The sequence below is a fragment of the Lonchura striata genome, chromosome 32 (assembly GCF_046129695.1).
Source record: "Lonchura striata isolate bLonStr1 chromosome 32, bLonStr1.mat, whole genome shotgun sequence".
Classification (NCBI taxonomy): Eukaryota; Metazoa; Chordata; class Aves; order Passeriformes; family Estrildidae; genus Lonchura; species Lonchura striata.
The window spans coordinates 2,485,137-2,511,628 of record NC_134634.1 but is presented as its reverse complement, the minus strand read 5'-3'; the positions used below and the strand labels follow the sequence as shown (position 1 = coordinate 2,511,628).

The 26,492-nt window shown below is 43.3% G+C and overlaps 1 protein-coding gene across 1 annotated transcript in view; it reads right to left on the bottom strand.

Moving 5' to 3' along the window:
• The window catches only part of EBF2 (EBF transcription factor 2), a 120,260-nt gene extending 98,094 nt beyond the window's left edge, over nt 1–22,166 (bottom strand). The window contains exons 1-7 of the mRNA XM_021546271.2: nt 22,090–22,166; nt 21,546–21,986; nt 19,116–19,272; nt 18,084–18,147; nt 17,775–17,830; nt 17,327–17,400; nt 11,107–11,175 (exon numbers count right to left, since the gene is read on the bottom strand). Coding sequence (XP_021401946.1) covers nt 11,107–11,175; nt 17,327–17,400; nt 17,775–17,830; nt 18,084–18,147; nt 19,116–19,272; nt 21,546–21,676 — 551 coding nt within the window. The 5' untranslated portion in view covers nt 21,677–21,986; nt 22,090–22,166. The remainder of the gene's footprint in view (nt 1–11,106; nt 11,176–17,326; nt 17,401–17,774; nt 17,831–18,083; nt 18,148–19,115; nt 19,273–21,545; nt 21,987–22,089) is intronic.
• Nucleotides 22,167–26,492: the final 4,326 nt, after the last annotated feature.

Genomic DNA, 26,492 nt, shown 5'->3' with positions numbered 1-26,492 from the left:
GGAACAGGGGAAATTCTCAGTGGGATAAGGGAGAGGATTTTTTATATACCAAGATAAGGGGGAATTTTCCATGTGGATTATTGGGGTGATACGGAATCCCTGATCCCACAGAACCTCTGAGTGCAGAACACTCAGGTGTCCCACCTGGTCCCAATGATGGTACTGCCATTTACAGCAAATATTTGGGGATATGAAACTTGGGCCAAACAAAAATGGACTAAAAGCCAGTTTTTGTGTCTGCCCTCCACAGCCAGGAGCAGTGACACCACCGTGGCAGTAAATTTTTTTCACACAGACCCTTCAAAAGCCAGCTCATGTTCCAGTTGCCACTCAGTGCCCAGCAAACAGATCAGATCAAATGACATCAATTAGAAGCAGCAGTCTGGAAACAAGAGACCCCATCGTTAGCAAGGATAATTTGGGGCCTAAGAGTAGAATAATTTGCATTAAGGATTTTATTCCTACTTTTTAACCTGAGATTACTTTCTCGTGGTGAAACAACTAAAATGCTACATGAGCATGCTGAGTATAGAACCAGGTTTTATAAAGAAAAATTTCCTATTTTGAAAGAGTTTCAACAAGTGACAAAACCTACAGAAATGTTTTTCTAGTTATAAAAAAAAAAATTATGAAGAATTCTAGAATATAATTCTAGAATAGAATTCTAGAATTCTAGAATACAATTTTTAAGGAACTACCAACAATATTTAAATGGTTATTCAGTTTTATGAATTACTTTACACACAATGGTTCAAACAGCTGTGGTGTGGGGAGAAAATAAACATTTCTTTTGAGTCTATTTAATAAACAAACATATTTCCATGTAGAGCAGTAATCACTATTAGGGGCAAGTTGAAATTATTGCATTATTTAAGAAGCACCTACAGACTCAGTCTAGAGCAGGATCCCAATTCTTCAGGCACTGTGCAAACCCTCTGCATTCCAGAGCTTCCCAGAGAGAAAGGGTAGAGAAAAAATAGGTAAAACACAAGAAAAACACAACAGTTGTCCTGGATAGCCCTAAAATATGAGAACTCTAAAAGAGATTAATATAAGCAAGAGCCAAATGAACTTCATGTAAAAACAAAGATGTTATATTTGTCTGTAAATCATAAAATATCTAAAAATTTAATATATAATAACACATAAGATCATTATTTAAAATATATTCTATTGTATGTATATATGAAATATATATATTTCCCTGTAAAAATAAAACCAAAGGGGTACATACTCCCATCCCAGAAATGGGTTCAGCCTTTGTTTCTGAATTTTAGGCAAATTGCTGGGCAGAAGCAGTGTCCTGTCAAAGAGAAAGAACTGACAGTGCCACTTTCTGAAGGCACCAAATGAAAGCTGGAAAAAGAGAGAACCAGATGTCCCTGAAGGAATGCTGGGAAATGTTTCAGATAAAGAGGAAAAGCAGAGAAAAACCAAAACATCCCAGAGGATGGGGGGTTTTTTTGAGGTTCTGTGTGACCAAGTGACACTGACACAACCCTGCACAGCTTTTTCTCCCCTCTTTAGCAGAGGAATTTTGACTGAGCAGATTCTTTGTCAGCATCGAGGGGAAGGATTTATACTGGCAGGGATTCAGCTGGAAAAGTTGTGGTTAATTTTCTTCCAGGTCCTGAGCACCCACATTCCCAAAGAGAGTAGAGATTTGGAAAACCAAATTCAAGCACTCCTAATCCAAATTACAATTTCTATTTAGGCACTCCTAATCCAAATTACAATTTTTATTTAAACACTCCTAATCCAGATTACAATCTAGCACGTGCAAATTTGAAGACCCAGGGAACTTTCTAGCAGCCATAAATCCCAAGATCATTTCCACAGGAAAAACTAAAGGTAAATGGGTGTAGAAGGAGGCAGAACTCGGCTTTATCAGCCACCCAAAACTGCAGTTTGTGGTTTAAAGTCATGCCAACACAAGAACCTCAAGTTTCATCTTTTTAAAAAAGGCAACTTGAAGATCTGAATTTTCTTACAGATATGTTGTGACTGTGAAAGAAAGCAGGATCCCAAATATCAATGTCTTCAGTTTCACTTTTCTTTTCAGGACTTACTTCATTTAAACTATTTAAATATACCCTTCTTGATGTTGATGCTAGATAATACAAAGTGTTAATTGCTTTGCTGAACCAGGATCCATTTAAATTAACTTTTTATCGTAGGAAAACCTAAGCACACCTCTTAAAAATTAATTAAATATGATTTGTAAGACATCAGCACTCAGCTTTAATTTCTTTATGCCATGAGCTGGTTTCACGTGTTTGTTGTGCGCTGTTTTCAACTGCTTTAAGCACCTCTGGAACTGCCCTCCCTCTTCCCAAACACTCCAGGATCTTCCTCTCAGTTTTGGTTTGGAAAAAGAACCTGAGTGCTCCTGGTCATTGCAAACCCACCTGGTGCTCCTGTGCCCTCACAACAGCTCTGGGACTCTGAGCCAGCCAATTCCTTTTTCCCTTTCTGGTACAAACCTCTCCCACTGAGCTGCAGAGATCCAAGACAAGGACCCAGAGGGGAAAGGAAAAAGTGGAAAACTTCTCCCCTGGAGCAAAGGAGGAGACCTAAGCAGAGAGCAAGGGAACACCTGCAATAATCAGGCTGAAAAGCAGCCTGGTGGTACAAGCAGAACACAGAATGTGCAGAATTCCTCACACATTCCATGCAGAAAGTTGCCTGGTTCTTTGAGGGAAGCATTGGGAATGCAAGGGAAGGACAGTCAGAGGAGAAGCTTCCTACAGGCTGCACCCAAAACCATTGTTTTCATTTTTTTTTTTCTGTTTATATAGATATAAAAACACTCCTGGAATACTTAAATACAACCTTCCTGCTGCTTCCACTGAAATAAATAATGGATTTGTACAAGAGAAATCCCCAAACCCATAACACACCATGCACATGGGAGCTTTGATGGTTGTTCTCTGCTGGAATAAATTAAAAAAAAAACCAACTCATTCAGCATGAAAAATGCCACTTTCTGGTGAAACCAGCCTTATGTCAACTCCTGTCAGTGACAGCCACTGAGAAGGACAAGGGATTAAAAGCCACCACAGGGCAACCAGTTGCCACTTGATTTTATTTTATTTTCTTGAAACGAGCCTTTGTAGGAAGACACAAACTCATGGAGGGAAGAGCTGTTTGCCTAATGGGTTCACAGCCACTGAGACTAAATAAGCTGACTGCTTAAAAACAACTCGGGAGCCACAGTAAAAGATAGAAAATTATTGCTTCCTGTCATGACCAAATATTAAACACAGCACACACCTAATGGCTCTATCACTCCCCAGGGAAGGAGCTTTATGAACAATAAAATCCCAGCAGACTTGCACTGTTTGGACTTAGAAGCCTCATTATGGGCTCACTGATCCAATACCATTTACAAGCTCGATGGACTCCACTTGGAGGAAAAGGCACCAAATGTGGAGCTGGAAGTGGGATGCCCGTGGAGACATTAGCATTTATTTGGGAGGAAAAGCAGCAGAGGAGATGGGGAGGAAAAGGAGAAATAATAAGGATGAAAAAGAAGGATGGCTCGGATGACAGCAGTGTATCAAAGATCCAAACCAGGGAGGAAGGTGGGGATGTGAATTCCAGCTGCAGAGGGGAAATGTCCTTCCAGGACATGCTTACATGATCTAGCCTGGAGTTCAAGCCCCGAGTTCCACTCCTTCATGTGGAGTGTGTCCTCCAGCCTGTCTCCTACATCATCTTGGGCAAAACACAGCTTTAAAATCACATCTCCACCTGAAATAAACTTCAGATGCACATTATCTACTTTCAGTCTCAATCTTTTCTTCACTTCACAAGGATTTGGGGTGATGTTCCAAGCAGGACAAATTGTTTAATTCTGAAAGCAGGAACACATTAATTGGGAGAACTTTGAGATGAAGAAATCAGTTCAGAGAGGCTGAAACCCTTGGATGTTTACAGGGCAGAAAATATGGGAAATCCCACCAGAAACAGATGGTGAAAGGAGCACACAGGGAAGGGATGCAGAGAAAAACAAAAGGTTCAAAAGGAAAGCAAGAGGCAGTAACTAAAAAGCTTAGGGCAGATGAAGTGACAAGTCCATAAAACCAGGTCTAGACAGAGGCTGAGAGGAGTGCAAAAGTGAGAAGAGTATTTCAGGTCATAAACACACAGAGGATGCTTTCATTAGGATGCAAATACTCTGAAATATTGGCATTTTTATTGATGAGTGCAGATGGAGCCAGGCAAACACAGACCCAAGGAGTGGAGCTGTGGAGATCCCATGTCACACACTGCTGCTCTGCATACCCAGAATTTATTCTGTGCTGTTTGCACAGCGAATTTATCCTCAGCTTCTATTCCCAGAGGTGCTTTAGTCCATGGGAAACTTGTTTTCCATTCCCCTTTCCACTACTACCAAGCTCATTGATTCCAATGGCTCCTTACTCTGCTCTCTGTGCTCCTGAGGTCAGCAGGCCCTTAACCTCCTCATTCCCTGTTTATGGGCACAAACTGGACCAAATGCTCCCTTATTTACAGGAAAAAGCCTCAATTTAAAAAGAAAAGGATTCTCCTACACCACGTGTAAACTTTACTCCCAACTTTGCATTGCTCGTGCAGGATTTAGCCTGAGCACCATCAATGTTTTTATCTCAACTAATCTAACAACTCTGGAATCCATCCTTGCTTGTGTCCAAGATGCTCTAGAGCAGCAGGGAAGTTTATCTGATTTATGCAGAGCTGCTAAAATCCTCTGGGTCTCGTCTTCATTGGACTTCTTAAGTCTTCCAGGCAGTAGTGATAGTAAAAGGGTTTTAAAATCATGGGGATTTAGGGTTAAAAGGAAAATTAGGCTTAGTAGGCCCTGAAAAGAAAAAATAAATACCCTAAATACATATAGGCCTTGTACCTTGCTAGAACTGCACCTGTGTAGCTAGTACATGATAAATGATATAATTGTTAGATGTGATGATTGTTTAGTAATTAAATATAATTATCATGAGAAACTGTGGTCAGGGGCCTAAAAAAGATCACGAGAAACTCATGTCAATGTATACAATAGAACAATATAAGTTTAATACTTAATATGTAAGTTATATAAGGATAGAATATAAAATACGTTCAGCTCGCAATGGGTGTGGGAGTCAGATTTGGGTCTGTGCCCCTGATACCCAGAGCTCTCGATAGAAGCACCTGCAGATAATCATATCCTGTGATTTATTGTGTTCCTGAACGCTGACAGTAGTAGCAATAGTTAGATTTTATTTCTTTGAATTATATGATGTGCCCCCGCTTAGGCTCAGCTATGTTTCCCTCGCAGCTCTCAGATCAGGACATGAGCTAAATCTTCTAGATATAGATTTAATGGAACTGAAGTGATCAATATTGGTGGGCACTCCACACATGTGTTCCCTCTAACACATCCCAAAAGTCATCTCTCTGTTTGGAGGGCAGAGATGCCCACAGTGACAGCACGTGGCCAGGAGAAAATCTGCACAAAACACTGGTGGGAAATCAGGTTCCAGCTCTGTTTAACTCCCCAGTAATCTGTGCTTGGAACCAGCAGCGATTTAAATCCATCTCATTTCTTGCTCCATTCCAGAAGCAGCAGCACCTCCAGCCCAGGCAGCAGCAAGAGTCCTGGGGGAGAGCAACTTTACAAGTTACTCCAAAAAGCATCTCCACTGTGACAGCATCTCCTGCACGTCACCAGAGTATTTCCACACATCAATTCTCAGCAACTGTGTCCTTGTGTTATCAAGGATAGTCAGAAAATCACATATGTTCATAATTAAACACGGACTCTGTGAATGGCTACAAAAATACAGGGACCGTGATGGGGAGAAAGGAGCAGAACCCAGGACTTCCACAGACCCAACCAGTCCATTCTTCATTTTTATAAAAAAATATACTTAAGCTTCTTCTGACTCATCAGCTTGCTGGAAAATCTGTTGTCTGTCAACATTCATTGAAAAAGATTAAATGACAGAAGCTACTCTCCAGTTTAGTCTGTTTACAAGCTTTAAGTGTTTGCACACATCAAAGATTTCAAGATGTTTTGGACAGCAAACTAGTAAAGAATTTTCTTTTTGCCTGAATGAGAGGGGAAAATAAAAAGAAACAAACAAATTAGGCACTAAGAGAACCACTTGTCAAATGGCTGGGATAGTGCAATTTTAAGTTACTGACTCCCCACAAACATCTAGTCTACTAAAAAATTCATAAAGAGACAGATGGCACAACAGCAGCTCTTTGCAGGAGAGCAAGGTTTAGCAGTGAACAAAGGACTTTGACTCCCTAGGACAAGGGGAGAGATAATTGTAGGTTTTGGGGGGTTGGAAGGGGGGATTGGGGCACGCAGGGAGCTGGGAAGAGCCCCTGGTTTCACCCCACAGCAGATCCCAGATTTTTGTTTTGCCTTGGCAGAGCCACGGGGGCCACAGAGAACAGGAACGATCAAACTCTGCCATGCTGAACCCTCCTGGCACCAGGAATGGGACAAATAAACCCCAAAACCTCCTATTGAGGGGGCTGAAACCACTTTCCACAGCCAGGGAGTTGCTAACGTGTTAATGGGGAAGCTAAGGCAGTGATTTGTGTCACTTTAAGGTGACAGGGCAACCCAGTGTCAGTGGGAATTTAATCCAGACCTCTCCAGTCTGGCTGTTCTGCCTCCCACAATGAGGAAACATCCTCGTGTTACCCAGTGGGTTTTGGAATCACCCCAAAGGGAGGTGTCATGGATAAAGCCCTTTTCAGATGGCTGAGATTAAGAGAAAAGGAAGAAAAAGAGAAAAGAAAGGGAAAAAAAGGAAAAAAGGTCAGAAATCTGCACTTCTTTGAAGTTAGATCCTTCAAAATGAAAATTCATCTGTGTTCCTTTGCAGTTTTTTAATTGAGGTAAAATATTCATTTGAATGACATAAAAATTTCTTTTGACTGTTCAAGAGGTTTCATTTAAATTACATGTAAATTTCTTTTGACTGGTTCTGTCCATTAGAAAAAAAGAGGAGGGAGAAAGGTAAAAACCCAAAAATGAAAAATTTTCACCTAAAAATGTCATACCAATTCTCCCCTGTACCACAGAGCCTTCAATTAAACCACAGCTTCAGCAAACTTCAGTAAAGCATTAAGAGGAACAAGTACACAAAATAACCTCCTCTAATGAGCTTGAATCTTCAAGGAACACAAAGAAAACTAAAAAATCAAAATATCATTGCCACTTGATGAATTTATATCCAAAATTACACAACTCGCCTACAATGAGAGAGAAAATCTGCAGTAAAGTGATTAATTAAATTAATTTGCATCTTCCATGACCTCTTAATCCTAATAGCAAGGTTATTTTTATTTGCATAAACAGGGTAGAAAAGGCAAGAAAGTGAGTCATTCTAGCACAGGTGTAACAAAATACAGTTTTCAGTTGGAAGTGCCACGTTCAAAGGAACGAGCTTCCACCCTTCCATCCAAAAGTTCCCCAGACCCTGCATCTCACATCCCTGTCTGTGATTTCCATAAAGGAAACACAAAATTCACTCTCCAATTTCAAGGAACTACCGGGAACATCAAGAGCCACCACTTCAGCCATGAGAGAAGGGAGAAAAAATAGAATATTTCTATTTTGATGTCTCTTAAATCAACCAATCCCACAGATACCAACTTGAAAAGGCAAGCAGAAATCCAGGGTGAGTCCAGCAGAACTGGGATCCACCACAGGAACACGCCAGAACCAGCTCAGCTCTCACTAATTTTGGTTATGCACACAAAGCTTGCTGTGACTTTTGGAGAACTGATTATGGCTCATGATGTCCAAAACCTTGGAGTGCAAGTGCTTCTGGATTACAAATGCAATTCCAGGTCCTTCCAGCCCTGTGTTCCTGTGGAATTCCCAATGTTGGACACCTGTAAAAGCAGCAGTGCAGGATCTGAGCTGTGCCATCCCTGTTAAATCAGAAGCATCACTCTGAAATCCAATTCCATCCAGAGTTACACCGGAATTCTGGCTCAGAACATCACAGGAACCAAAATATTCCAATGTATCCTGCAGATCTCTGCCAGCAGGAGAGGGCACACACTCAGTTTCAGAGGAGAAGTTCCCTTTCAGATGGAAACGTTCTCATTTCCAAGAGGGAGTGGAAAAATAACTGCAAGGGCCTTCGGATCTAAATCCAGTCCTGAGAGCAAAGGTCATTGCAAAAATGTTTTATTCAGCATCAGAACTTTTGGAATTCTTTCAAGGAGAAGAAAAAAGCCCAACAACAACCACAACGGGGCTGACATTTTTTTTTCCCACTGAACTATTTCTTCCTTTTTAAACAGGGATACAAGTCCCCAGCATTTGGTGAATTGTGTCTCCCTCCAACACACAGCAGGTAAAAAAGGGGGTAGAGAAACAAATAAAGGGGAAATCACTATATTGGTGATGGTGTTACAGTTGAACTCCATGACCATGGGGACCTTTCCAATCTCAAAGATTCTGGAATATTATTCCATGGAAATTCTGTTTCGCTTTGCCCATACTGCTTAGGCAGAGCTCTGTATAACACAAAGGTGTTTTTGCAATTCTCCTCTCTCCATTTTCCTTTTTTCCCTTCTCCAGAGACACAAGACAATGTTACAGCTGGGTTGGTACATGGCAGATTTTTACATTCACCTATCATTTCACACCAGGGAAAAACACCTGTATTTCAATCACTGTTTGAAGAAAACCTGTAGTTCATTTTAAATTAACAGCAACCCACCATGAAGGCATTACTGAGCTGAAAATATCACCATATTTATTGACCCACATGGCTGCAAGGTGCACTTCAGAAATTATATTCCACCTGCTGCCAAGTCCCTAAGCAGAAGTGTTTTGCTTTAAAGAAGCACAGAAAGACCCCCTAAATAAATCAAAGCACTGCTGCCCAGAGTCCAGAGCACACAGGACTCTCCTTGTTTGCAAGACAATAAAAAATTTCCCCACAGGGTGCATTTTAGGGGAGTGGAGTGTGCAGTTAAACTCCTGAGCTGTTTTGCTTTGGTGCTGTGGAGGTGTGTGAGGATGACAGACAAGCCAAGGATTTTTCTGTGCACAGACAGGCACAGCACAACTCTGTAACTTTATTTTACAACTCTATTACTTTACTTGCATTAGGTGCTGATGGAGATGTAGCACACAGGATTATCCCTCACTCCTCAAGCCCTGTTTGAAGAGGTGGAACAGAAATAACTGTGCAGAAATAACTCTGCCAGAAGGAGGAGTCACTCTCTTGATGCTGCACCACCAGACAGTGGCAGAAAAAAGAAAAATATTTAGCTTTGAGTTTTGCTTCTTTCACCAAGCCAAGTCTCCTTCAGACAGAAGGGCAGAGCTGGGATAAATTCTTCTCTCTGCAGCCTAAAACTGATTTAGTGACTGCCTTTAACACTGAATGGAGCAGCTTTATCAGGCTGCACCACTGATTTATTTCCCTCATCTCCCTTCACTGAGCTCTGGAGTTCACCTGGAATGGAGAAAGGGAAGGACCAACACACAAAAAGGAACAGCCACACTGAGCCTGGAGGATGCTTCCACGCCAAGAGAATGTCTATTGCTGTTAGCAGGGCAGGCAGGAAAAAAGTTCTGGGCTCAGAAGAAATCAGGAGAGGTCTGGACTAAGTTAGGAGAGATCTTAGAGTGCAACAGGTGATTGGTGATGCACATTTTATGCACAGCTGTTAGAAAGAAAAGCCCTGTCCTTTCTCACAGTTCCCATTTCATTTGACATCAGCAGATCCCAAAGCTCCCCGTGAAGCACCAGAATCTTCACTTTGCATGGCTCGGGATTCCAAATTCAGCTGGGGCAGGAACTGTCCCTGTCAAGGTCTCAATCCAGGGGCAAATCCAGGGCCTTCCATCCCCAGCTGCTTCCCAGAAAATTCAGACTTCGGGCTGGAGAGTTCCCAAATGCACATTCATACCAAGCATCAACACAGCCAAAAATAAGCTCGAAATTTCATAGGAAAGGTCAAGATGGCACATCCAGGACTCCTGCTTTCCAAAGAGCCCAAATTTCACTGCAGCTTTAAGCTCTGGCCTCAACCACAGCTTGTGAGCACAGAATTAAAAGGGGAAAACGTGGGGTAAAGGGAGAAGGAGAGAAACCATCACCTCATCAGAGTTCTAAAATTATTTAGATTAACTCCGTGATAAAAAAAAAGAAGAAGAAAATTATTGCAGATCTTTATTCAAACCAGTTTTCCTGCTCTGAATGCCAAAACAAGTCCATGAGAAATACAGTGGCAAATAAAGCTTATTAGAAAGGAGACAGAACAGGCCAAACACAGATAGGCAAAAAAAAAAAAAACTGGCTCTAAAACCAATCCACTCCAGCATCAGTTCTCTTGTAGCATCTGCTCCAGGGAAAGGAACCCTGTAACAGTTACTGCAGAATAATCTGGGGGAAAACTTTTTCTTCCTGGCTTTTCCTTATTTACTGTTCCCCTTCTGGAGCCCTTATGTGTGTGCTCCTTTCTGAAGCAGCTCTGCCTGTTTTTATTTTCCCTGCCTGAGCCTTGCTGAGCTCCAGATTTCAAACCCTTCCACGTCAGCAAGTTCCACAAGGAAGTTCTCTAAGCTCCCCCAAATACACACAGTTTTTACAGTGCCACTTCATGGTTTAACAAACTGCTGTTCTCCCCATTTCTGTTATTGACCTAAAAAACAGCAAAGGAACCCAAACCTGGAACTGAAACTGAGTAATACGCAAAGTTGTTCTACATAAAATTGCTCACAATCCCAAACCTGTCAGATTTAATGTTGCATTTTTGCTTTTTTACCCCTCCCTTTCTCCCTACATTTCTACAAAAATATTGCTCTTTTGTTAAAGAGCATTACTGAAGCTGCCAGGTTGCTCAGAGCTTTATCTGTCTCAGTAATCCAGTTGGATCCCATCCCTGCTGAGGAGAGAATGTTCCAGGTGGACACGTGGGATATTTGGTCACAATAAAAACACAATTTCATTTTAAAAACAAACATAAATTTTGTCAAGGTCCCCAAATGGCAGGCATAAACAGATGACCAGTGAGAAACAATCTCTGGTGATTCAAAGTGAAAAACAACAATTTTGGGATGCTTTTGCAGGAAAATGAGAATTCATCTCCTACCTGTCAATGATCACAGGGTCGGACGGAGTCTCATTTCTGTTGCCACAACTTTTCTTTTCACAGCACCGACTGGAGAGGGAAAGAAAACCAAAATTAAAGAACAGAGAGCAAAGAACCAGCTCAAAGTCTATCAGAAAACCTTCAGTGCTCAATATATGCCTGGAAGGGTAAAAGTTCTGCTTTCCAGAAGGGAAAATTAAGGGAATTGGGTGCCTAAGTCCTGGCTGGTTCCAGCTGGAGTTTGCCACTTAGCTCCCTGTAATCTATTCTGAATTACCCAGCCAAAATTGAACCACACTTGAGACTGAGGTGATATTTGTAAAGGTCTAATAAGTGATTAACAGATGTCATAACGTCATTACAGGCAGGACCAAATGGGTTATGTGGAGAAAAAAGTCCACCAAAAGGTGTTAGAACTGACTATAAGCAACCTAATGGTTTGGTATATTCCAATATTATTTTTTATATTACTGTATTTTGTTATTATTAAATATCTAAGTTGTACATGGTGACTTCAGCACTCTAGGAAAAGCCAGAAACTGAACATATTTAGGTCTTACAAAGAATCTGAAGAGATGTTTTTCAGGTTGGCTTTGCAATCCCTTTGCAATTGTTCCAGTGATAAACCCTTTAAGTTAAGTATTAATGTATACATATTCAATGATAATATTAATTATAATAAATAATAATGAATATTTTTAAATCAAAAGACAGTTCATTATTTCTGCTGATATAATCACTGACATGGATGATGCTCCTGCACAAAGAGTAGCTGAGCACCAGGAGTTAAACAGACTTTAAATACAGCCCCTGCTCTGGGATCCTCACTTTTAATAATCTGAAGCAACAGAGAAAAATTAAGCTTTTTTCATGCTCAGGTTTTTTGTTCCAGTCAAAGCCAACATGGGATGGGGAGGATGGAGGCACCCAAAAGTTTAAAAGTCTCAATCAGAAGTCCCACATCCCTCAAAAGTCACCAGAGCAGATGCCTTTCTCGAAGATATTTTCCATATTTTGCAGAGGTTTCTGTTCAAATTGACACACATGGATGAAGAAATTTTAGTGGTTTTTTGTACCGGGGTGCTGAAGACATTTGCAAAATTCTGAAGCACTCTGAGTGCCAGAGCTGCCCAACTAGGGAGCAATTCCAAGCAGAATAAAAGAAAGAATTTTTAAAATAAATTAAATAATAAATAATAAATAAAATACTTGAATTCATTAAAGGAAGAATAAAATATTAAAAGTGGGGATTTTTTTAATATGAATAATATTTAATTACAAATGCCTAAAATGAGCATTTAGACAAAAAGCCCTCTTTCAGCTATGAAAAATCCCAACATTTCCTCCAGTTTCCAGGAAGTTCCTGCTCTGGGGCTGGAATTGCCCAGCCAGATGAGCTGGAAGGAGCAGATCTGTTTGAATAGCAGCTCTAACTGGTTCAACATTCCTACATTCCCCTTGCCTCAAACCTGCACTTATTCATCAATGCTACTCCTTTTAAAATAAAAGGATACACTAAATATTTAAAAATCCCTGGGGCAGCCCCCGTAGCTGCTGTAAATTGTCATGGCTCCATCGACTTCAGTGCAGCTCTGGTAATTCCCATCAGCACAGAACATCACCCTCCCTCCTTCTCCCAACTTTATTTTAAGTGCATCTTTTATAGATTTCACTGCCCAATCAGTGTTTAGAAAGAATGGAGTATTTTTATACCAGGAGCCAAAATGGGAGATGCTTTCTAAAGGAGAAAATTATAATAAATCCCCCCAAAATGCAGAAAATCCTCCAAAAGGAACATCAGTCTGGGATGTACTTTGACATATCCAGTATAGCAACAAATGGAAAATAACATTTGGAATAAAATCTTTGCTGCTTTACAGGTCATTACAACAAAGCAAAAAAACTCAAAAATCTGTAGTGATTCCCGGGATGGTGCCACTTCTTGGCAGAGCATTTTGGGATGAATTCTGTGAGGCTCAGCACAATGTGGCTGGGTTCAGGAACAAGTGCATCTTGTTTTATTTCTATTTCCACTATTATTTCAGTTCTGAACTTTATATTTGTAATATTCAAATATGTTCCCTCTAAAACTGTGGCTTCCAGCTGAAGTTCTCCAAATATTTTACTGATATCTACATTCCTATCAGTTGGGGAAAGATCTTTGTAAGTGATAGACTTTTTTCCCTTGACCGTGGTACTTTCTGAGCCCAAATATGTGAAAAAAAATCTTGATGAGGGAGAAGAGCCACTTCCAGTGAAGGAATTACTGTTTGCACATAGATCAGGGTGGGACTGAGGATGTTTCAGCCCAACATTTTAGCAAAAAACCTGTTAAATTTTCAATCCCTATTTCCAAGAGGTTCACCCCCTATGCAAGCAGTAACAATTGTACTTGGTTGGTTTCACAAGTGCTGTCTGTAACAGAATTGACTGGTTCCAGTTTCAGTCCAAGCCAAAACCCCCAAACTCTGCTGGTCCAGGATCAAGACTGCAATATTCTCTTCAAGCAAATTATTGGCATGACTTCACCAACATTTACATTTCTGCTACAGTGTTGGGCTGGGAACACACCTAGAGATGCTCATTTGCTTAAGAATATCAAGGCTTAAGATGATTTTCTACACCTTTTGTTGTTATATTTTTCCCTCTAGTTAGGTCTACTTGGTGAAAATGATGGTTTATGTTAAGAATGGTCCAGAAAAAACTTAAACCAAACCCAGAAAGTTCCCAGAGACAACCCCAGCGCCCCAGAAACCTCATGTCAAAGCCAACCTTCCATCCTTTCCCCTCCTTGTACTTGACTAAAATGCTTTTAAAATTCATCCCTCAACTTTCCTCCCCTCACCCCAACAGCAAAAAGAAAAAAAAAAATCAAAATTAAGAAAAAACCTAAACCAAACCCAGAAAGTTCCCAGAGACAAACCCAGCCCTACAAACTGAGCACCCCAGAAACCTCACGTCAAAGCCAACCTTTCATTCTTTCCCCTGCTTGTGCTTGACTAAAATGCTTTTAAAATTCATCCCTCAACTTTCTTCCCCTCACCCCAATGCCAAAAAGAAAAAAAATTTTAAAATTGAGAGAAAAGTTAAACCAAACCCAGCCCTAAAAACTGATCCAAACCCAGAAGCCTCACGTCAAAGCCAACCTTCCATCTTTCCCCTCCTTCTACTTGACTAAAACGCTTTTAAAATTCATCCCTCAACTTTCCTCCCCTCACCCCAACACCAAAAAGAAAAAAAAAATTAAAAAAAAAAAAAAATCTGTCTCTAATTTCAAACTCAAATAAGCTCACAGCATGGTGGCCTTTGTTTTGTTTTCTTCTGCCCAACTCCTCCCTGCAATTGCATAACAAAAGTGTTTAAATTCACACCATCTGGCCCAGAAAGACACGGGCCCCAGTGGCCGCCTGGCCCAGCTGATTGGAGCTCCCGCCTAGCCCGAGCCTTGTGGCGAAAGTCACAGCTGTGGGGCTCGCTCCACTCAATACAACTCTGTTATTAGCCAGCTGTAGGCCCTGAGACTACTTCTGTTCGAATTATAATACCTTTTAACCCTCTGAGCATTGAGGGCGCAGGGGGTTGCTGGCAGCAGCATAACAACGAGTTTCCTCTTCGTGAATAATTGGAAGAAAACAAGACGATGGGAATGGGGGAAGTTATTCCAGGAAGGTGTTTTTACCTTGATTTCCAGCCCTTTAGGGTTGTGTTATTCCACACAAATGCGCCTAATAGGAACTGTTCCTATTAGGCCATAAGATGGATTTTTCCATTTTTTTCCAAACGGAAAAAAAAAATCAGATTGGAAATTAATAAATGGAGCCTCGCGCTGGAAGCCCTGAAAGCACTAATTATTGAGAGCTGAACTTTCAATGGCTATGACAGATTGGTGCAGCCGTATCAATATTTAGACAACTTTCCTGCTAAGCAGGCATCTGTCACCCTCTGAGGGAGAGACGGGCACGTTCGGAGGAGCAAAAAATATCTTCATGTGTGATTCTGTACAGAAAAATCCTCCCCAAAAAACCCTACCTTTGACTAGGGAGGATTGGAAGAGGGGCAGAAAGACAGACGGACCCTTCTTGCTTTCCTTTTCAGAAGCAGTAGGCATCAATTTCAACAGCAGAGTGGGTACAACGCATTAAAATTTTATGTACTGTTCCTAATGCAAACTAAACTAGAGGCTTTAAAAATTGATGCTGCCACTTAAGCAGCAGACAATGAGGAAGATTTGATTATTGTACTTAAAAGAAATAAAATAAAATGTCAAGTTTAACTAGAGTTGGAGGCATTCCCCCGGCATTATTCAAAGTGATATGTGTAATGCCTCTTCAGAATACATAGCATCCTGCTCAGAGATACTTGAGGAAAACACGACATTTAAAATCAAATGTCTTCATTAGGTTACAGAGTGCTTTTGATTCCCTTCACTAATCTGTGTTTTACATGGGAAGGACATCCCCAAGTTGTAATTCTTCCTTGGCTAATCTATCAAGCAGCAGAGCTGAGAATAATCAGAATAATAGCTTAGATTTGTGCAACGCTGCCTTAAACCAAGCACAGAGGAGGTTTGCAGGCATCACTGGAGCTCAGAAATAGCAAAGAAATAAACGATACTATAAAGGCAGGGACAGGGAGCAGGGGGAAAGCCCAAATTAATTTGAAATCAAACATGTCCATTTGGATGAGAAGGTGGGAAATACTTGAACTTCCAAACCAGAACTGAGCTCTGTGCAGGGAGAGTGGGGACAAGAAATGGGCTCACTGCTCTTTATGTTATCACAAACTGCAATCCAATTGCACGAGAAATCAGACTTTTCTTCTCTAATTTTCACCTGGTTGCAGTGAAACCTTTCAACAATACCAATCCAGATATTTTATATATATATATATATATATATATATATATAATTATATACATGAGTCTAGATGTGCTAGAAAGTCACTTACACACCTTTGATCTTTGCCACTACGGGCCCTTGTAAAGCTCACCCAATGCATCCCTCAGATGTGATATATATTGTGTTTAGGCATAAATATGAAAATAAAATAAAAAAAAAAGCTAATTTACTTAATTAATGAGAGCTACACACAACAGAGAAACAATGCATTTGTTTCATACTGAATACCTGATTCATACTACATTAAAAAGTAACAGAATCGTTGACATAAATAAGTACTGAAACTAAGACTTCCCCTTGATAAAAATTCTACCCAAATAGGCTTCTCTCACTCCTACATTAACTTAAAAGTCTACTTTAATTAAAAAAAAAAAAAAATCAAGTAGCAAGCTGCGACATTAAAAGAAGCAACATTGAGTCCAACAGTTTAACCCTTTCCCACTGCTACAATAAATCACAAACTGTGTATAATAAAGGTCACAAATGGATTTTGCCTCTTGCTTTATGAATGTTCTATGCACATTTTAGCACATTTTAATTCAAGAACATTGACTGTTTGCATTATTATATGTATTTAAAAAAATTTAATTACCCGAGAACAGGAAAGGTAATAAGTTACCATGGAAGCACGACATGCATACATAAGGTACATGTAAGTTCAGACTTATACAAAAGTTATTACAAACATCCTCAAGTCATTTCAACCTCTAATTTGTATATTTAAATGCTAAAAATAGTGTCCCTTTTTTTTGCTTTAATTAAAAATTAGAGGACCCCTGAATATTGTTAACATGTAGAGAAAGGAAAGGTTTGAGGGTTTTTCTTATGAGGTAGAACTGCCCAAAATTAAAGAACATTAATGATGCCACTTTTAAGTAAGCAAATTAAAATATTTCACCAAAGGAAATTACATTAAGAACATCCTGCAGTTCAGTTTCCAGGCAAAAAAAATACATAAATTAATTCATTCTCATAAGGTGAGCAGAAATTTTATGAGCAATAAGTATATAAAAGTCTTGATTTAAACAACACACGTAAAGGCCTATTTTATACAAAAATAGTGCAGGTGTGGTTGCTGAATCTCCTGCAGGAAAAATAAATAGCAAAAAAACAGGAAACCTCCCCCCAAATATCTGTTTTGAACCCAAGCAAGCATTACCCACATAAAGAGAAAGTCTTCTACACAAAGACCCTCCTCTCTGAGCCAACAACCAAATAAACAACAAAATCAAACTCTCCCTAGTTCAAATTTCCTTGGAGAGGCTCTTCCAGCACTTTGGGAAGCAAAGCACAGAAATGATGTGTTCATGAATTCACCTTACCTGCACATGACTTCGTGGGTGAGCAACACTCTGCACATCTCGGGGTTCTTGTTCTGGCCTTCGTAAGTTATAGGCTGCAAAAATGAAGGGAAGGGGTAAGCCAGGAGCACCGGGGGTTCTTTATTCCTTAGATTATTCACAGGTGAGGGGAAGGGATTTTACCACTGCTCACCATCACCTGCAAATAAACACCTTCCCCTTTATGTGCAGGGGATAAATATGCAATATTGATGTGCAGCTCTACATAAATATTGCCACAAAGCAGTCTACAGAGGGAAAAAAAGAGACTTAAGAGCACAGTTTGCCATTACCCTCCAAAATAGGTCTGCAATACAGCTGAGCAAGAGACCAAAGGGAAGCAGAGGAGGAAAAACATGCGAGGAAACGTTGAGCAGACAGGAAGGATGAGGCGGGACAGGACAGTGTGGCACAGATGGACCCTGCTCACCTGCTTGGTCACAGAATCGATGAGCCTCACATAGAGATCCTGTTCTGTCCTGACACCTGGAGCGAGGGAGAGCGGGATAAATAACATTCTCCAGGCATCTTGCCCCAAGAGCAGCAGAACAAACCCATTGAGAGCCGTGTTAGACACCCGCAGCATCCCAGGAAATTCTGTTTCCCAAGCCCATGTAAACTCCAGGGCCCATCCCTGCACGGAAGGGGCCTCATGCAAGGGAATTTCGGGATATTTTGGAAATCACAGGACCCTGCCTGGCTGCACAGCCCCCGGGAGGTGCCAGGGAAGGGCGCTCACCGTTGCTGTAGAGGAGCTGGAGTTTGTAGTGTGTGCCATTGTTCGTCTTCTCGTTGCCTTGCTCCTGAAAGGGAATTTGAAAGAAGCGGGGGGGAGAAAATCCTTCCAGAACTTACACTTGGCATATTTAAAATGCGAGAGGTGATAATCATGATGGGAGTGACAACAAAGTTGATTAAAATTCTAAGAGGTGAATCCGCGGATTGGGATGTATTAACCTTCTGAGTGACCCAGGACAAACCACAAAGTACTCCTGACATCTTTTTCTGTAGGAGTTCGAGAACTTCTTTCCCTCTCCTTTGCCACTATGCTCTCAACTTTTTCAAGAGAATACATTGAGAAGAATTTGTACGTTTCAAATAATTTAATATAAAGCAGATTGACAGCAGGAAAACACAATGGCTTCTGATTTTACTGTGTTCATTGCTTTGCAATAGTGTTCCTTTAAGTCAAAATTGATATTTGTTTCCTGAAGGTTGTGTTACAGGGATGTTTCTTACACACTTTTTAAAATGTAATTTCCTGTAAGATAATTATTTATGACTCACAGTTCAAAAAATCTTGTTCATGGCTAAGAAAATAATTGAAAAAATTGCAAAGTGGTCAAGACATGGAATTAAAACCCAAAAGCAAATGCTTTTCAAGTCCTGCCATTGACTTTGGAGCCTTAGGAAATACATATAACCACGCTCAACGATAATCTGACATATTTATCAGGTCAGATTCCACTTCTGTTTAGGTACTAATAAAACCTGGCTGATGTGGTAGGTAAAAAAAGCTAAGTGCATTTATCCCCCATGAATTTTATTTATTCTCGTTTTAGTGGGTGAATGAAATTCGTGATACAGAGCAGAGGCTTCCAACCCTTTTTAACTACAGCAGCACACACAGGGTTACAGCTCTACCACAGCACCTGAACCCTGACCAAACCATGGCTGTATTTTTTTAGGGTATTAGAAGCTGGCAGCTCAGCGAGGGGAGAAGACCAAAATTGGAGAGAAAAAGAGGAAGAAGAAGAGTAAGGAGCCTTACTTTATCATTTTCTACAAAGTCCACAAAAGCTGTCCTCTCTATTTCCACGGGCTGCCCCTGTCTGTCGTAGAGAGCCAGAACAAAGTGAAAGAAATTGGATTTCCTCAAGTTGGAGGGTGGCTGCTTTTCAAAGTGGGCTCTGGACAAAGCTACTCCGCTGTGGAGGAAACACACGGGATGGGGTGAGGGAGGAGAGACAAAGACATTACCAGGTTGTGCAGCAGTAAGGACAAAACAACATCAAAGGCAGAGAGCGCGTTCGGCTGTCCCCGCCGCCGCCGGCTGCAGGGACGGGACGGGACGGGACGAGCCACCGGAACCCGAATTTCGCTCCCTGCACACCCCGAGGACAACGCGAATTTACAGAGGGGAGTCAGTGCTAAAGGCAGCGCGTGTTTTCCTTCCTCCACTTATTTCCCTGCCTGTCAGCGTTGCTTGCAGGGTGGGAAGTGTCAGAGGCTCGGGAAGTGTTCTTTGCACATCCTGATCCCTTTTCCTCTAGGAGAAAACAAGCGACCCTAAAAATCTTTCCTACGGGCAGGATGTCAGCACGGGGGCATCCCCGTTTTGGGCAGAGACAAGGACTTTGGAGCAGAGCAGCCACTTCCCTCGGCAGCCAAGTTTGACTTTAGTCACTGACTTACTCGAACTGATTCCTGCAAATTGAATCTCTGATTTAAACTGAAAGAATTTAGTCTCGGGTTAACCAACCCTTGAGAAAATCTTGTCCCTGACTGCAGAAAATATTGTGATGTTTCCCACGCATTTCCCGGCTTCGAAAGATCCAAATGCTTCTGTTTACCCACAGTATGCCTCGCTGCAGCTTTATTTCTTTGTTAAATTAGTTGTAGTTCCCTCTCCCTAAAGCCAGTTTCTACTTACTGAGAAGAAAATAGGTGCACATGAGCACCTCCGAATTACTTAACAGACAGATTAAGTCTATGTGCCAGACTAGATAGGAGCTTTGCGTTTTGGTCCCCAAAATAGCTCCACAGTACTGGCAAAAGTATTTGACTCTTTCAGAGAACTACAGATGTTTCCCTGCGTTTTCCTTGCCAATGAGGAACGGTGTGAACTCACCACATCCGCCACAACTGCACCTAGCTTGGGGATTCCTCTCGTTCTGCGTGTAAAAATTGGGATTTATTGCTTTTTTAGGATATCTGGGAGAAAAACCTGGCGATGCCAGCAGGCAGCACGACGCGGCTGTACCTCCACCGCTCCCGTGGATTGGAGTCTTGTCAGGAGATGTTTCCTTTTACTTTCAGTTTCCTCAAGGATAAACCTCTTCCCCCTCGACCGTATTTATTAAACGCTCTATCGACATTCATAAAACTCTGATAACTCCTCCCATGGCGCTTGGAAAACCTTGTTCTCAGGTCAGGCCGTGGGTGGGGGGCATGGATGTACTATTTCTAAAACATCCGTTTCATCTGAAGTCTCCTCTGCTGTTCCATGCCTTTCACGTTGTCTTTAATACTGAATAAAATCCGGCTTACTCCCGGGGTTCCCAATTTAGCCTTCTCCGAAGCTACTACTTTCTTTTTTAACTTTTTTTTTTTAAGTTATCCAAAAAGCAAGGAAAAAAAATTACCCAAAAGAGTTTTCATCGTCTTACCCCTAACGGGAAGAGACTGGGATAAGTGTCCTGTGCCGGCTGAGAAGAGAAAACAAAAAAGGGGACGTAAAGGGTGATAACCCTCCCAAACCAGTAGAAAGCAAAGAGCCAGGCCCCAATTTCGGGATGTTCAGAGCCATTTCAGCTCGGCAGAGACCTCTCGTTCGCTCGGGCAGGTGCTCCATGCGGGATGGCCGCAGGTTGCGGGATGGCCGCAGGTTGCGGGATGGCCGCAGGTTGCGGGATGGCCGCAGGTTGCGGGATGGCCGCAGGTTGCGGGATGCCCGCGGGGATCCGCTGTGCCTGTGCCCTCCCCTGCTCCCTCGGACCCTGCTCTGCCTGAAACCACGGCTGAAGATTTCGGCAATGCCCACCGTGAATTAAGCGAAACAAGATGGGCCGGGGGAGCTCGCGTTTGACATCTGCATTTAAGTTAATTCTAACTTGGTCCCCTTCTGTTTGGCTGCCTGGCCCAGCAAGCAGGGAGGAGAACCCTGGATCGCTGGGAACAGCAAATCCAGAGCCCTACGCATCTTCCTGGGGCAGAAAAGAAAAGGGTGATCCCGTCTCGCTGTCATCTGAGCCCCGCACTGGGTTTTAGGACTCGCGATGCTCTCCGGTTTTGGAGCGCTGCTGCCTAGCTCTAGCCCCAGCCTTCACTTTTCGCTGACTGGAGGAGACCGGGATGGGGACAGAGAGGAAAAAAATACATTTAATATCAAATGCAAACAACAGGGTATAATGAAAAGATTTGCTTAAAAAAAAAAAAATAACAAGCAGGGGTAAAGTGGGAGAGAATTAGTCACAGTTACCTTTGTGCTGCTACGTTTGCATCCACAACTCCAACGTTTCTGACCCAGGACCTGACGGAATCCATCTCAGAACCTAGAGATTTATCTTTCAGAATTGGTCCTCTTCCTAAAGTATCTTGAATTCCAAACATTTAAAAAGTCTATGCCAACTAGCAACAGTTTCCTTTGGGGAGAGATAAGGGAGAAGGAAAAAAAAAACAAACAAAAAAACCGGCGCAGCCTTTGAATCTGACACACAAATCCCACGAAAGTGAAGTTCAGCTTTAAAACCAACTTCTTCTGCTTTTTAACGCTGCGTGGTTTTATCGCCTTCAAAAGGGGAAGAAAGTTTTTCCTCTTGCCAAGTAAAAGTTACCCTGCTTCAGTCTCGCCTTGGTATCACCATCCTTCACACGCAGACGAAGGAGCCGCATCCAGAAACCGATCGGCGCTGAGGATCACCTGTTCCTCAAACAGACAACGGGGAGAAGGATTGATCGCTGCCCAATCCAGGAAGAAGGAAGGAAGGAAAAATAAAAACAACAACAACAAAAAAACAACAAACCAGCCGTGGGGTAAATCGCAGAAGAAAGGCAGAGCGGAGCGAGGAGCGGCCGGTCCCACCCGCGCGGGCAGCGCCGGCCGTTCCCGCGCGGCGACATGAATGGGTTACAGGGCGCGCGCCGGGGGCGGGGCTCCGCGCGCATAATGAGCTCTCATTTGCATCTCGCGACACGATTGGTTGTCTGGCCAGGTCGCGCTCCGCCCCCGCCCCCCCCCACCCCTCCCGAGCGACTCCGGCGGGGCCGGGGTGGAAGGAGCGCGGCCGGCGCTGTCGCGGTGGGGATGGATGGATGTCGCGGTGGGGATGGATGGATGTCGCGGTGGGGATGGATGGATGTCGCGGTGGGGATGGATGGATGTCGCGGTGGGGATGTCGCGGTGGGGATGTCGCGATCGAGATCTGCGGATGGGTCATGGGCATAGCCCGGCAGCCCCGCACCGAGCGGCGCTGCCCCAGACCGCACAAACTGCGCAAAAGCAGCGGGATCGGGATGGAAACAGCGCGCCCGCCCGCCCTGGCACAGCTGCAGGCAGGGCAGTCGCGAGTTTGTCGCGATTGATGCGCTATCGCCATGGCCCGGCAGCCCCGCACCGAGCGGCGCTGCCCCAGAATGTCAAAACTGCCCTAAAGCTGCGGGACCGGACTGGTAGGAGCACGCCGGCCGCAGTCCAGGCGGGGGAACAGCGGGTTTATCGCGATGGTTTATCGCGATGGGGTATGGCCAGGGACCGGCAGCCTCACCCCGAGCGGTGCTGCTGCCCCGCACGGCGCCGAGTGCGCTGAAAGCAGCGCGGGACGAGCGAGCCCGTCCCGGGACAGCGGAGCTCGGGCTCATCGTGGGGTCCCGGCAGGCTCACACCGACCCCAGAGCCCCGAACCGCCCTAAAAGCAGCGATCTCCATCCATCCCACCGCGCTGCCCTCCCAAAGCCGCCGCTTCGCTTCAGGCGCGGGATTTAAAATAAAAAATTGCTCAGAAGGAGAGAAATGGGTCTGGGGGAGGGTGCAGGCAGAGGCTGCCCGCAAGGCAAGAGCCAGCCCAAGACTGCCAGGCACCCAGCAGACCCCAAAGTTACACCCTGAGAGCTGTCAGGTCTCACCTTAAAACTTTTTATAACATCCCATGTAGGCAACATTTCCCATTAAAGGAAACCGGAGCACTTCCCAGCCCGGCCCGCGGTGACTCGGGACCATTCTGCATTTATTTTAGCTTATTTTTTTAATCTGCCCTGCCTTGGCGATATTTTCCTCCTGGCCCTTTTGTATTCTGATCTGTGTATAGATCTGCCTCTGAAACCTATATAACACCAAGGCGAAAACAGATTTCAAGACAATGAATGCAAATCTGTGCTCAGAGACCATCTGCCAGATGAGGGAATCAGATGTTCGGTAGTTAAAGGCACAGTGCAAGGATTCAAGGATTTCCTTGACTTATGTGCAGCTCCTCTCTTTAACCTGCTTGAGTTTTTGGGGGTTTAGGGGTTTGTTTGTTTGTTTGGGTTTTTGTTGGGGTTTTTTGTTTTTATTGGGATAGAACTATAATTTCCATTTCCGAATAAATCGGAACTCCTTCCATCCACGTTAAGCCGCGATACAAAATGCCACCTATGAAATGCTAGATTATTTTCACGTAGTTTTATACAGTTCTCTCCAAAAAGAACCTCACATTTAAATCTTCCCATGAAACTTTCATTAAAATGTATCCTTAATTCAGGCACGATTGAGGGCAAAACCGGGACTCAGATTTATTCTGTCTACATAAGTGACAGACATGGTATTGGATGAACTAATACATCTCATCCAATCTTTGTTCGAGGAAATTTGCCATGCTAACCCACCTCTCCAATTGATAAATATGCAGGAAATGATTTTGCCAGGTTAGCAAAAGGCGAGGTTGGCGTTATTTTAACGTTAGATAAAAGCACCAGCAGTTTGACGGAGCTAGAGGGTGGAGACTAATCTTTCAAGATATGATCTTAGCATCTCTGACATGTAATTTCTCTGTATTAAAAAGCCCAAAGAGGGCAAGATATTTTTAAAAATACTAAAAAAAAAGTGAAAAAACAGACCATGTAAGATAAATATATAGTAAGTATACTACAGTAAATATATATATGCGATGGTAAGGCATATTATAGTGCGGCTTTTTTACCACTTTGCAATAGGCGTGGGTACATTTGCTCGAATAAAAGCCCTCTCTTTGTACCAAGAGAATTTCTGGCAATACCGCTCCGACCGTTCCTACGTTTGTTCCTAAGCGCTGGGCAGGGGCGGAAGGGGAGGGGGCGGAATTCCCTCTGGCTGCAGCCTTGGCCGATGCGTTCATAACCGAGAACGCTCCCTGCGAGCCCGAGACCACCTCCCCCGGAGATAAAGCCGAGCCCATCCCCGCAAGGTCGGGTCCAGCCCCGGCCGGCGGCTCCAGCTCCGCGAACAAAGGGGACTCGTGTGCCGTGGCCCCGGGGGACCCCCGCTTTTAGGGATTCGGGGAGGGTCAGAGGGCACCACACAGGTCAGGGGAGAAGCGCTCCCTTCGCCCCAAACAGCTGCCACCAGAATTTGGCACTCGAGGCGCAGATGCAGGAGCATCGTCCCCCCCTGGCCCCGCGGGAGCTGGGGCTGCGGGGTGCCCCCTCCCCACCATGGCGGGGGAGCTGCAACGCTCCAGGCAGGGGAAGAGCTTTGGGGGACACAAGTTGGTCCCCCAAGCAAGTTTCTCGCCTTTCAGATAGGCTGCAAGAACGCAGGAATCATCCTTGAATACTTCTGAAATTACAGACTGCTGACCTTGACTCCTCATTTCAAGCCCGAACTGTATTTAAACCAAGCGAAAAGCTCAGACTCTTCTGATGCAAATTCACTCAGGGGAAAAAAAAATAAACAAAAAAAAAGACCAACAAAAAAAACCAAAACACCAATGTTTATACCCGTGCGACCGCCGATAAATCTGCATTTACACTTTAGAGGTTTCTGCAGTTCGGCTCGGGGAGTCGTATCCACCGGCAGGTAAAGGGCACCGCGGAACTCCGGCAGGGAAAACAACTCCAAAAGAACCTTCCAGAGCCCGGTAAAGCGAGGGGAGATCCAGCCGAGCATCTGCCGTGCCGTCAATACAGCAGTACGGTCACAGACACAAACGGGAGCCGCAGCTCGCGAAGGGGCTCCGGAGCCGAGGGATGCGGGAGCGGCTCCGAGCCCGCGGCTGCCCGGGCTCGGGCCGGGCTCTTCCCGCATCCCCCGGCCTCGGGGTCCCTCCCGGCCCCCCCAATCCCCACAGCTTTCCAGGCAGCGGGTTTCGCTCTGACAATCGCTTCAAGCGATTTTCTCCCTCGGACTAAAAGAGACAGCGTGGGGAGGGAGGGGGGGAGAGGGTGGAAAGCAACTGGTTCGGTGAGCGCTGATCATTTCCTTCTGGAGGAAGAGTTATTCCCCTCCAGATTGCCGCACTCGTTTCCACATGCAGGGGTCAAAATGATAGGTGAGGCAGATTTGACGTGGTAAAAAGAGATGCTCGTCTTTGTTAGCAGGTTTTTAACAGCGTCGCTTCATACACCGGAGTCAACTTTCACTCCTCGGCACATCTCAGCTACTCCCACAGGAAGAAAGATGGATAGAAGATAATATTTAGCCCATTTAAAAGCATAACCTTAAACTACTATTGTTTCCTCTAACGTTTAAGAGGAGAATGTCAGCCAAAAAAAAAAAAAAAAAAATTAAACTAAGCCTAAAGATTACACACTTACAAGGAAATATTTAATTCTTGTTCCTATTAATTTGTGAGAATTCACCAACCTTCAGGTGCCTCAAGGGAACGAATTGTAGGTTAAAATTATGAATGTCAGAACGGAGAAGGACAACTAATATATTTCCTTCTTTATCCACTAATCTCACTGGAAGGTTCATTTTTCGAGTACACCTGTACCAGAAAAATAAATGTGCCTTTTAGAAATGTTTTATTAAGCTGGTAACAGCTTGAGGTTCTGAGTCATGCATTCAAGCACATGCCAACTGCACTTTTGGCAATATAGTAACGGTATTCAACAAACAAAGAAGTCCCCGAAAACAATTTTCAAGTGCCGAATATAAGCATAAACAAAATATTTACTTGCACGGGATAGCTTGCAGCTTGCGATAGAAATGTGGCTACAAAAACCAGGAGCAGGCTGAGTCCCAAGCTGTGGAATGAGGAGTGTGAGGAGGGCAGTCAGAGCACTGCCTACAGAACCAGCCTAGAAAACTGCTCCAACTGATGCAAGAACTTACAAGACTTTCCATTTAACTAAAAGAAAAACATACAAAATGAAAAAATGCTTCTTAACAGGGGAGATTTGAAGTAGTTCTGGTGGGTGCAACTAAATCCTGAAAGCAGCTTGAGTTCTTAACTGTGAAAACTGCTAAACAGGG